Source organism: Capsella rubella, unplaced genomic scaffold (genome assembly GCF_000375325.1).
Source record: "Capsella rubella cultivar Monte Gargano unplaced genomic scaffold, Caprub1_0 scaffold_4, whole genome shotgun sequence".
Classification (NCBI taxonomy): Eukaryota; Viridiplantae; Streptophyta; class Magnoliopsida; order Brassicales; family Brassicaceae; genus Capsella; species Capsella rubella.
In genome coordinates this window covers 1,905,959-1,917,068 of record NW_006238920.1, presented here as the reverse complement: position 1 = coordinate 1,917,068, position 11,110 = coordinate 1,905,959, and the positions used below count along the sequence as shown (strand labels likewise).

Sequence of the window (11,110 nt, the reverse complement as noted above, 5' to 3'; positions counted from 1 at the left end):
CGTCTCCTACAATATACGGAACCTCCTTAATGTAGAAATGTTTGCATTAAAAATTCCTGTGAGCGTTGACAATGTAGTTGCTTCTTATCTTTACCATATGATTACTCGTTATTCTGATTTAGTCTAAGAATCTAGAGAAGTAAACAAATTCAATATGTTGTTCACAACTGTCCTATATATTATTGCATACAAACCAATAGCATCTGTTACTTTGAAACAAAGAAATTTATATACTAAAGTGGGGGAAACACCCAAATGAGAAACAAGAAACTTTTGTTCTTCTTCGTTTTGTTGTTGTTCTGCTTCTCTGACTTGTGTGTAGAACTCAGCAGAGGACAGAACAATCGAAGAATTGATGTCAATGTGGGTGTTGTTACAGATGTCGGAACTCCATACTCCGATGTTGCCATGCTCTGTATCAACATGTCTCTTGCTGATTTTTATTCTTCTCGTCCGCAATTTCAGACAAGGCTTGTTGTTCATGTTGGTGACTCCAAAAACGATGTCGTAGGTGCTGCAGTTGCAGGTTCCTTCTCTTCTCCTCTCTTTCCACGAAACATAATTGGCAATTTTCTTTGTTTTGACATTTTCACAGCTTTTGAGATGATAAATGAATTGATGCTTAGTTGTTGTTTTGTTGACTCTTCTAAGCTAAAAAAAATAACGTTCGACGAACATTTAAGAATTCAGTAGCTATATGGATTGGCTCTAAGTCTTGGACTGTAAATAGAAGTTTCTCTTTTCATCTCCCACGTTCAAACTCTAGTTGCTATCTACTCTTCATGGTGATCCGTACTGAAGAACATATAATTCTATTTTGATCATCTTATATCACTTGTTGTTTCTCTGATTAACACATATCCATTGTAAACAAGAGCTTTATTCACATTCTATTCTTCACACCAAAATGGTCTTGGTTTTGACATTTCCACAGCTCTTGGGCTGATAAAGAACAAACAAGTGAAAGCAATAGTAGGGCCATGGACTTCAATGCAAGCTCATTTCTTGATCGAGATAGGCCAAAAATCACAGGTTCCTGTTGTTTCCTACTCTGCAACAAGCCCATTTCTTCAATCACTTCGCAGTCCATACTTCTTTCGTGCTACATATGAGGATTCCTCCCAAGTGCACTCCATAAAAGCTATCATCAAGTTGTTTGGTTGGAGAGAAGTCGTACCTGTTTACATCGACAACACCTTTGGAGAAGGTATAATGCCTCGTCTCACAGACGCATTACAAGAGATTAATGTTCGAATACCTTATAGATCTGTTATCGCTCTCAATGCCACGAACCATGAAATCTCTGTGGAGCTTCTTAAGATGATGAGCATGCCCACTAGAGTCTTTATTGTCCACATGTACTCGTCCCTTGCCTCAAGAGTCTTTGTCAAAGCAAAGGAGATTGGTTTAATGAAACCAGGATATGTCTGGATCCTTACCAATGGTGTTACGGATGACTTAAGTTCGATAAATGAGACGGGTATTGAGTCTATGGAGGGGGTATTGGGTGTTAAAACTTATTTTCGGAAATCCAAAGATCTAGACAAGTTTAGATCTCGATGGAGGAAGATGTTTCCACGGTTAAAACTGAGTGTCTATGGATTGTGGGCTTATGATGCTACCACCGCACTTGCAATAGCCATTGAAGAAGCTGGAATAAATAACTTGGCTTTCAGTAATGTGGATCTTGGAAGGAATGTTTCTGAAATTGAATCTCTTGGTTTATCTCAATATGGTCCAAAGCTTCTCCAGACACTCTCAAGAGTTCATTTCAAAGGGCTTGCAGGTGATTTTCGTTTTGTAAATGGGCAACTACAACCATCAGTTTTTGAGATTGTTAATGTGATTGGAACCGGAGAAAGGTCAATAGGATTCTGGACAGAGGAAAATGGTCTTGTGAAGAAACTAGACCAGCAACCGCAGAGCATGAGCGCTTTATCTACTTGGAAAGATCATCTTAAACATATTATATGGCCTGGAGAGGCTGATTATGTTCCAAAAGGATGGGAGATTCCGACTAATGGGAAGAAGTTGCGTATTGGAGTTCCAAAGAGAACCGGTTACACTGATCTCGTGAAGGTCACAAGGGATCCTATCACCAAGACACCAACAGTCACAGGTTTCTGCATAGATTTCTTTGAGGCTGTGATTCGAGCAATGCCTTATGATGTCTCCTACGAGTTCATTCCTTTTGAGAAACGCGATGGTAAACCAGCCGGTAATTACAATGATTTAGTCCACCAAGTGTACCTCGGGGTGAGTACGATCGCATACTAATTATCCCCTCAAAATAGCATTACAAAAACCACTTTTAATGAACTCTGCTTTTCTTATCTGTCGCAGAGATATGACGCGGTTGTTGGAGATACAACCATACTGGCGAATAGGTCCTCTTACGTCGACTTCACATTCCCATTCATTAGATCAGGTGTGGGATTGATCGTCCCAATGAAAGACCAAGTGAAGAGAGACAGTATCAGTTTCTTGAAACCTCTAACATGGAAACTATGGTTAACTTCTTTTGTCTCTTTCTTCCTTGTTGGTTGTACTGTTTGGGTTCTTGAACATAGGGTTAATCCAGACTTCCGTGGACCAGCTAATTACCAAGCTAGTACCATCGTTTGGTTTGCCTTCTCTACCATGGTTTTTGCGCCACGTACATTAAATCTCTCCTTTCTACATCAACATGTATTAATAATGTTTTTATATAACTCGTTTCTTAATGCTTACTTTCAAGTTGTTGTTTGCAGGAGAAAGAGTGTTTAGCTTCGGGGCAAGGATCCTAGTTATCACATGGTACTTCGTCGTTCTCGTGCTAACTCAGAGTTACACAGCCAGTTTGGCGTCGGTTTTGACATCACAGCAACTTCATCCAACCATAACCAGTATGAGTAGCTTGCTTGAGAAAGGAGAAATAGTGGGATATCAGAGAACATCCTTCATCCTTGGAAAGCTTAAAGAATCAGGTTTTTCACAATCTAGCCTTGTGCCCATCGATACCGCAGAAGAATGTGATGAACTTCTGAGGAAAGGACGAGAAAATGGCAAAGGCGGTATCTCTGCAGCTTTATTGGAATTACCTTACTTGAGACTCTTTCTTGGACAATATTGCAACACTTATAAAATGGTTGAGGAACCTTTCAAAGTTGACGGTTTCGGCTTCGTAAGTTCCCATATTAAAAATCTTCTGAGAAAGTTGCACTAAGTGGAGAGATCATAACATCCCTTTTTCGCAGGTTTTTCCCATTGGACCACCTTTGGTGGCTGATGTTTCAAGAGCCATCTTAAAAGTAGCAGAGTCACCAAAGGCAATGGAGCTAGAGCGCGCTTGGTTCAAGAAGAAAGAAGAAAGCTGTCCAGACCCAGTCACCAATCCAGACCCTAATCCATCTTTTAGCTCTAGGCAGCTCGGTGTAGACAGTTTCTGGCTTCTGTTTCTTGTTGTGTTTGTTATGTGCGTTCTAACACTCGGCAAATTCACATTCTGTTTCCTTAAGAAGACTAAAATGAATGAGTTGTGGAAAGAGTTTACACAACCAGACAAAGATTCGTACATCAACGGTGTAGAGAAATGTCCGTGTTCGTCAAATTCAGCACATGCCTGAGAACAGGAATCAAGCAACAAACCAGATTGACAACTGTTAGAGACACAAGTCAGAGCAACCATTACGCTGGTATCAAGTGAGATTCATGACCAAGACTGTCTCTAATCTAACAAAACAAAAAATCATGAACAGTACCTATGTAGCTTTATTGTATATGCTTCTTGAAAATTCAGTTGTTCTGTAACGATGTAAATAAAAATTATTCAGATAACGAGATTCCACATTTTGAAACTAACGTCAGAAGTCATAACCTAGAGACTAGAGATGATGCACGTGACACTGCTACGAATGTACAAATAGTTTCTCCTCGTGATTTATGGAGAAAGCCAAGTTCCACTATCTTGTTGAATATTTTCCATAACCAATCACAGTTTTTGTTTCAATCCCAACACTATTCCTTAGTTAAAAGTAAACTTGAATTTTTTTTTTTTCCAACACAATTACTTTTTGGTAAAAAGTTGATAAAGTTTTTTTCTTGACATTACTTGTCGGAAAAAGCTGTTGAAAGTTTTTTTTTTTCTTTCTTGTTTACATTACCCTAGGGGACAGAGTAGTATAGTAAGACAAAGTTGTATAATCTGAAAGATAACAAAACCTATGACCAAGAAAACAAGAAGAAAAAAAAAATGGTGAATCAACCTCTGTATTCTCCGATCAATCCACATTTCTTCCAACCGCTTCTTCCCGGTTACTCGAATCATCTCGTATGCTATCTCTGTTTCTCTCTATCTCTCTCAGAACCAAGTTGTTTCTGTTTCTAACTCAAATCTTGCATGTATGTGTTCAGGACATTCCTGTGGCGTTCTTCTTGAAGCACTTAGTTGGAAGTAACGAAGGTAAAACAACGGCTGAGCTGAGATCAGACGCATCGGAGAAGATAACATGGAAAGTAAAGATCGATGGCCGGAGACTCTCTCACGGTTGGGATGGTTTCGTCATAGCACATGATCTACGAGTAGGTGATATTGTCGTTTTCAGACATGAAGGAGAGTTGGTGTTCCATGTCTCAGCTTTAGGACCAAGTTGTTGTCAGATTCAATACACAGAAGATAAAAGAGGTAACCTTAGTTTTTCATATTAGATGTCATTATTACCACATTTAGAATGATTCTGAGATTGCTTAATCTATCAACTTTGTGAAACAGAGAAGAAACAGAGTCTCAAAAGAGAGGCTGCAGATTCTGAACCAGACCATTCACTAGATTCTTGTTTTGTCCTCACTGTCACTGCTTCGAACCTAAGGCGCGACACAGTGGTGAGTGGTTATGTTACTTTCTTACTATATAGATTACATTTGAGTTGACTGATAGGTGTTCTAACCATATTCATATGATTAACTCTAACTTAACTTTGTGGTGAGATTTGCAGTATCTTCCGAAAGGGTTCGCAAGGTCAAATGGGCTGATGAACAAGTATCAGATTGTTTTAATAAATGAAAAAGGTGAATCATGGACTATAGACTTGAGACACGAGTTAAATCCCTCAGTCCGGTTTAACATGAGAAGAGGATGGAGAAGTTTCTGTGTTGCTAATGGGAAGAAACCTGGAGACTTGATAGCATTCAAATTAGTCCAAAATGAAGAAACACCTGTGCTCAAGTTGTTCCCCATGGACAGTGAAGTTCCAGAAATACTTGGTAAGTTACTTCCTTATGTTCCCATTATTACATATGAACTACTTTATCAGTTTCAAAGGTTGATACAGAGAACCTTCCAAGAAAGAGGAGTGGAAGAAGCGAAGTAGATGATTCACCAGACTGTTCTAGTTTTGTGGCAAGAGTCACAACTTCAAATCTATCCCGCGATAGAATGGTTATGTTACTTCCTTATACACTCATTATATGTACATTGATTTTTATGTCAGTGTATTTCATGATGACTATACTTAACTGCAGTATCTTCCGAAGACGTTCATAGAGTCAAATGGTTTGTTGAAGAAATTTCAGATGCTTCTAATGAATGAAGAGGGAGAGTCATGGAAGATAGACGTGAAACACGAGGCATATTCAGGCCGGTTTTTAACGATAAGAGGCTGGAAAAGTTTCTGTTTGGCTAATGGTAAGAAACCCGGAGACTCGTTTACATTCAAATTAGTCGAAAATGATGAAGTACCTGTCCTCCGGTTGTTCCCCTTTAACAGTGAAGATAGCCACAAAGTTGGTATGTTGTGTTATCTTTTATGCTTTCAAGAAACAGAAAAATGTTGTAAGAAGAATCAATGAATAAATGAAGTTAGGCTTTTGCCTTTGCAGAGCCAAGTAATGACACAAGGCAAGGAAAGTGTTTAAAGGCAACCAAAAAAGAGTTTCTTGGCGTAGAAGCCACAGAAAAAGAGTTTCTTGGCGTAGAAGTTCGCCGTAATGACTCAACAGCTAGAGTTGAAGAACCTACCAATGACGATAGAAGGAAAGCTATTAAACAAGAATACGTTTCCACAAAAGGGAATAGCTCAAGAAGCCAAAACCGACTTGTGACATTAACACTTACACCTGCAAGTAAACTTGTAAGTCCCACAAGAAAACTCTGTTTCTTGTTTTTGTACATATACTCTCTATATATGATGTGAAAATGGTATCTACAGAATCTGCCGTTGGAATTCATGAAGGCTATTGGAATCAACAAAGCAGGGAAGATAACAATGGTTGACAGATATGGTGGAAGATGGTCGACGCCACTACTGATGGACAAGAGATCAGGAACAATGAGTTTAGGAAGAGGTTCAAAAGGCTTTTGTGAGATTAATGGCGTTAAGATGAATGAGTCTTTTGTCTTGGAATTGATTTGGGAAGACACAGTTCCTATTCTCAAGTTTTGTTCCAAAGTTTGAGAACCATATAACTTAGAACGTTTTGTTTGAGGATCATCAACAGAAGTAGCTGTCCTTCCCATCAATGGATTTAATTTTAATGTTAAAACAATGAAGTTTTAATCATAATTACTGATTCAGATTTAGAAAGTCAACTCCTTAAAGTCGATAAATTTATAATTAACGTGATGTATTAAAGCTAGTATGCATAACATATGGTTGTTTAAGACACTCAACCCCTCTATTACCTGCAATCTAGAATTAATACTTATGAAGTGTCAATTACTAAATCGAAGCGAATCTAACGAATATTTTGTCCAGGGCTATCAATTAGTATTATGTATGTTTCTGCTTTAATAATGTGTGTCTATCCCTCTTTTGCTTATGTGTATGTCTCTTTATGCTTTAATTTAATAATATGTGTTTAACTTTCTATGCTTTAATAATGTGTGTAGGCATGTCAATTGGGCTAGCCCGGCCCGGCCCAGCCCAAAACCTGTAAAGCCCTCATATATTTGAGCCCGGCCCGGCCCGGCCCGAAAAATATCCGGGCCTATATTTCAAAGCCCGGCCTGGCCCTAACAGGGCTACAGGGCTTTTCGGGCTTTTTTGGGCTTTAGCTAACGATAAAAAATCAACTTCTAAGTTCATAATAGTTTTTAAAAAACAATATTTAAAAGTATACTATAAAAATAATGTATCAAAATTTAAATAACTTATCAATATTCATTAAAACTAACTTAATTTAAGAGAAAAAATGAAGACTAAATAAATTATTTACACTTTAACCCAATAAAACATGGAACTAAAATACTTTAAAAATACTTTAAAGTAGATGATAGAGTCAATATCTATATATAATTTTAGCTTTGTTCAGTTTCGACATATATAAATAATAGAAAATATGATAGATAATGATTTTAAAAGTATTAAGTAAGGCTAGTAAGTAAATATGAAAAATTAATTCATTAATCAAATCTTCTATTCAAACTACAATATTTACAAAAATAAAAATATATTTATTTAAGGGCTTTTCGGGCCAGCCCGAGCCCGACCGGGTTAAGCCCAGAAAACCCTTAAGCCCGAATGGGCTTAGCCCAAAAGGCCCGGTTTTTTCTGGACATATATATTTAAGCCCGAGCCCGATGTTTTTAGGGCCGGGCCGGACTAGCCCGCGGGCTTTAGCCCTAATTGACATGCCTAAATGTGTGTTTGTCTATTTCTCTAGCAACGTAATCTATGACTTTTGTTTTTATCCGAGAATTCAATCCTTATATATTAATCAAGCCAATGCAATGTAATGTTATATAAATGAGAACTTGTTCTTCCTTTGATGTGATCATGTACCAATACCAAAAGTCTCATCTTACTAAAAGAGAACATCAATGGATCCGCCTGAGTTTCTTTTTGATATCGAAGCTTACAAAAAACAGTCTAAAATAGAAGAGAAGTATATTCTCAACCGGTTTAGAGAGCGTCGAAAGAAGATAGAAAAAGACTTTGAAAAGAAATATTCAACTCGTACGAAGAGAAAATACTTCAAAAAAGCATTTGCAGAGCCTAGCAATGATACAAGGCAAGGAAAGTGTTTTAAAGCCAGTGTTGAAGAACCCTACCAATGAGGATATAAGCCAATCTATGAAACAAGAATATGTTTCTCAACAACAAGCCAAAACAGTACTTCCACTCACAAGTAAACTTGTAACTTCCACAAGCTCTGGTCGACGTCATTACTGATGGACAATAGAGGAACAATGAGTTTAGGTTAACAGCGTTAAGATGGATGAGTCCTTTCTTTTGTCTTGGAGTTTTGATTTGGGAAGTCAGAGTTCATCTTCTCAAGTTATTTGTTGACTTAGAAGTTATTTTGTTTCAAATTAGTTGTAGTTTTATGTTTGCAATAGAGATTTTTGATAGATTTTTCCAATCTTTATCTCTCTGTTCGTTTAGCTTATGAATTGATGATATCAAATGAAATAATATACTATTAATTATCGTAAAATTATGATTTTTAAACATGCCTAAAAACGACAACTAATTTAGAGAAAATCTCTTGCAGCCTTAGAGCAGCCACAACACACGGTTTTAATCAGTCTCTTAAGCCAAAAACAGAATAAAATTAAATGGTTAATCAGTTAAATAACCGAGAACCGTCTCCTAAAGAAGAGGTTTTTATTAGCTGAAGAGACGGTGACGTGTCCAAAGCTGAATGGTTGAAGTAAAAAATATAAAAGAAAAAAGAAAAGCCAAATACAAAAAAAATCTTCTCTCTCGTTCATATCGACAAAACAAAAGCATTTGACCAGCGAGGTAAGAAATCGTTCACCGGCGACTGAAATCGTCATCATCGACCACTGAAATCTTTATCAACCATATGATAAAAGCATGTTCGGTGAGGTGGCCACATTTCTAAATGATTAAGGCCTAAAAGCATATAATTACCCATTAAAATTTTTGGAACATTGTAAATTTAGGCCCAAATCCATCTAAAGCCTATCCATAACATATCTTTTTTTTTTATGTCAAGCAAGCATGAATGTTAAAGAAAAAAAAAACAAGCAAGTGAATTTGTTCACGGAAATGGTTTTTATTACATATTTTATAATCATTACATATTTATTAGAAATCTTTTTATTTTATTTTTTTATATTCCACAAACAACTTAAAACCGAAAAAAAAAACAAGCACTCAAATCCATGAGCGACCATTTCATTGATTCATGCATGAATCTTGAAAACATTTGAAACATTTTTCAAACGTTACGGAGAAAAATCCTCAAATGCACCGAAGCAGCCTTGAACGTCATCCCAACCTCTTGAGCTGCAGCAAGTGCCAAACGCTTTTCAATTCCTCCCAATCCCTTAGGCAAATAAAGTTCAACCCTTTCCAACACAAGACCACACCGAAACAAGAACTGCAACATAAGTAACTCGTACATGCCACCAGTGAAATCCCTCACCTTCACGACCTTCAACGTCTCCTTCAAACACGCATGGCTGTTTCTGAACTTCCAATATGTATCTGGATCGAACACTGGTGGAGTTATCATTGGAACAGGCCTAGGAGCAACTATTTGGAACGTGAGAGTTTCCAACTCCCGACAGCTTTTGATCAAGAGTCTTATTCCAATGAACTCATTCGGATGCATATTTGTGTTTAGTACCAAATGTCGAGTTTCCATTGGTTCTCCTAGTCGAACCGGATCTTTTCCAAATTGAACCAACTGAATGAGAAAAGGACAGACCGTTAATGTTGTAGCGGATGATAGATCATAAAGGAGACCAGAGAGTTGTGTTCCTGTCTCTTCATTGTATGCTGTCTCTGCTCCAAAATCCAAATATGCTTCTTTCATTTCCCTATTCACTCTCAAGAACTCAAAGAAATGAACTTTTCCAGAGTACTTGAAGATCAGAATATTGGGCAAGTCGAGTGTTGAAGAAGCCACAGAGAAACCGCAATTCTCGAATACCAATTCTCTTAACCGGCTGTTATACCCGGTTATCGCTTCTAGACCGACGTCCCAGCAGTTCTGAATGCTTAGACTCTCGAGCATAGGAGATCTTGATAACAAAGACATGATTTGTCTGAGTTGGATCCAACCAAAAGAGAGAACTTTTAGCGAACCCGGTCTCCTGAGCCTCGATGGATCAAACCCGCAAGCCAATAGTTTAAGCGACTCTAGGTTTATTAGATTGTAAAAACATTCAGGCAATTGAACCACCCTTGCTTCATTATTGGTAGTCCAAGAAGGATCTGAGAAATCAAGAATTAGATTCTTGACTTGTTTGAAAACTGCAAATTCCATGAGCGAGTTGATTTGTGTTTCGAAACCCACCGGTTTGGATATATAAAGTTCGAAACTTTCGATGGCTTTATCCGAAAGTCTCGAAAACCATCCAAGCATAAAGTAAACGAAAGAAACCCTAGTAACCCTTTTGGTTTTTTCATCGTTTGGAGCATAACATTTCATGAACTCGGACTCGTTGAAAACGATGTTATTCACACACCGTTTACGATAAAGATCGTTCAAGCCCTTCGAAACAAGACTTGCCTTCACAGCTTCCTTCAAAGGCAGAGTAGAGATGATCAAAGCAAGGATGAAATCAGGTAAACCGGATATTTTGTCTTGGTTTCTTCTTGAATCCATTGTTTGTGATTTTTGGAAGAGAAAGGATTCACAAAAGAAAGGGTTCAGAAAAATTTGGTGTGTTTATTAGGTTCTTTTTCTTCTTCTAGTAGGTGATCAACGGTGTTATTTATTTATAGATTTACGCGGGAGATTTGGAAATGATAAGATGTGATTTATGCGGTTTGTTGTTTATATATAAAAGCGTTATTTAATAAATCTTCTTGATTTTTAATAGATACAAGCTAATTTTAGTCAAAAAATTTACTATCTTTTAATTATATTTTGTCATTTACTTATTACCTAAAAGTAAGATTTATTTTATAAATTTTTGACTAAAATTTACTTAAAACATAAAGATAAAGGAGGTGCATTAAAACCTATATTTAAAATAATTTGAGTTTTAGTCAATATTTAGATTATTTTGATGATCACATTTTACTTTAAATGATGTGAAAAAGCCATATAGATATATGATATAGAAAAAAAAATCTGACTCATTATGTATATTACAGTGAAAAGAAGAAGAAAAAAACAGAAAGAAATTATAAGTTATTATGCCATACATATTACA

The 11,110-nt window shown here is 37.0% G+C and overlaps 3 protein-coding genes across 3 annotated transcripts; 2 read left to right on the top strand and 1 right to left on the bottom strand.

Moving 5' to 3' along the window:
* Positions 1 to 255: 255 nt before the first annotated feature.
* On the top strand, positions 256 to 3,840 carry LOC17889963 (glutamate receptor 2.2). The gene is given in 6 exon segments (XM_006296362.2): positions 256 to 526; positions 935 to 2,256; positions 2,344 to 2,656; positions 2,751 to 3,163; positions 3,237 to 3,590; positions 3,592 to 3,840. Coding segments are annotated over 6 exon segments (2,727 nt in total). The 3' UTR covers positions 3,646 to 3,840.
* Positions 3,841 to 4,034: 194 nt separating this feature from the next.
* Positions 4,035 to 6,511, top strand: LOC17887676 (B3 domain-containing protein REM10). Its single transcript, XM_006293921.2, has 8 exons — positions 4,035 to 4,309; positions 4,393 to 4,663; positions 4,751 to 4,860; positions 4,974 to 5,241; positions 5,310 to 5,416; positions 5,500 to 5,764; positions 5,857 to 6,107; positions 6,186 to 6,511. Exons 1-8 carry the CDS (start codon positions 4,232 to 4,234, stop codon positions 6,429 to 6,431), a joined length of 1,596 nt encoding a protein of 531 aa, XP_006293983.1. The 5' UTR covers positions 4,035 to 4,231; the 3' UTR covers positions 6,432 to 6,511.
* A 2,651-nt stretch (positions 6,512 to 9,162) lies between these two features.
* Positions 9,163 to 10,557, bottom strand: LOC17888182 (F-box protein At3g62230). The gene has a single exon (XM_006295417.1). It carries the CDS (start codon positions 10,555 to 10,557, stop codon positions 9,163 to 9,165), a length of 1,395 nt encoding a protein of 464 aa, XP_006295479.1.
* Between the last annotated feature and the right edge of the window lie 553 nt (positions 10,558 to 11,110).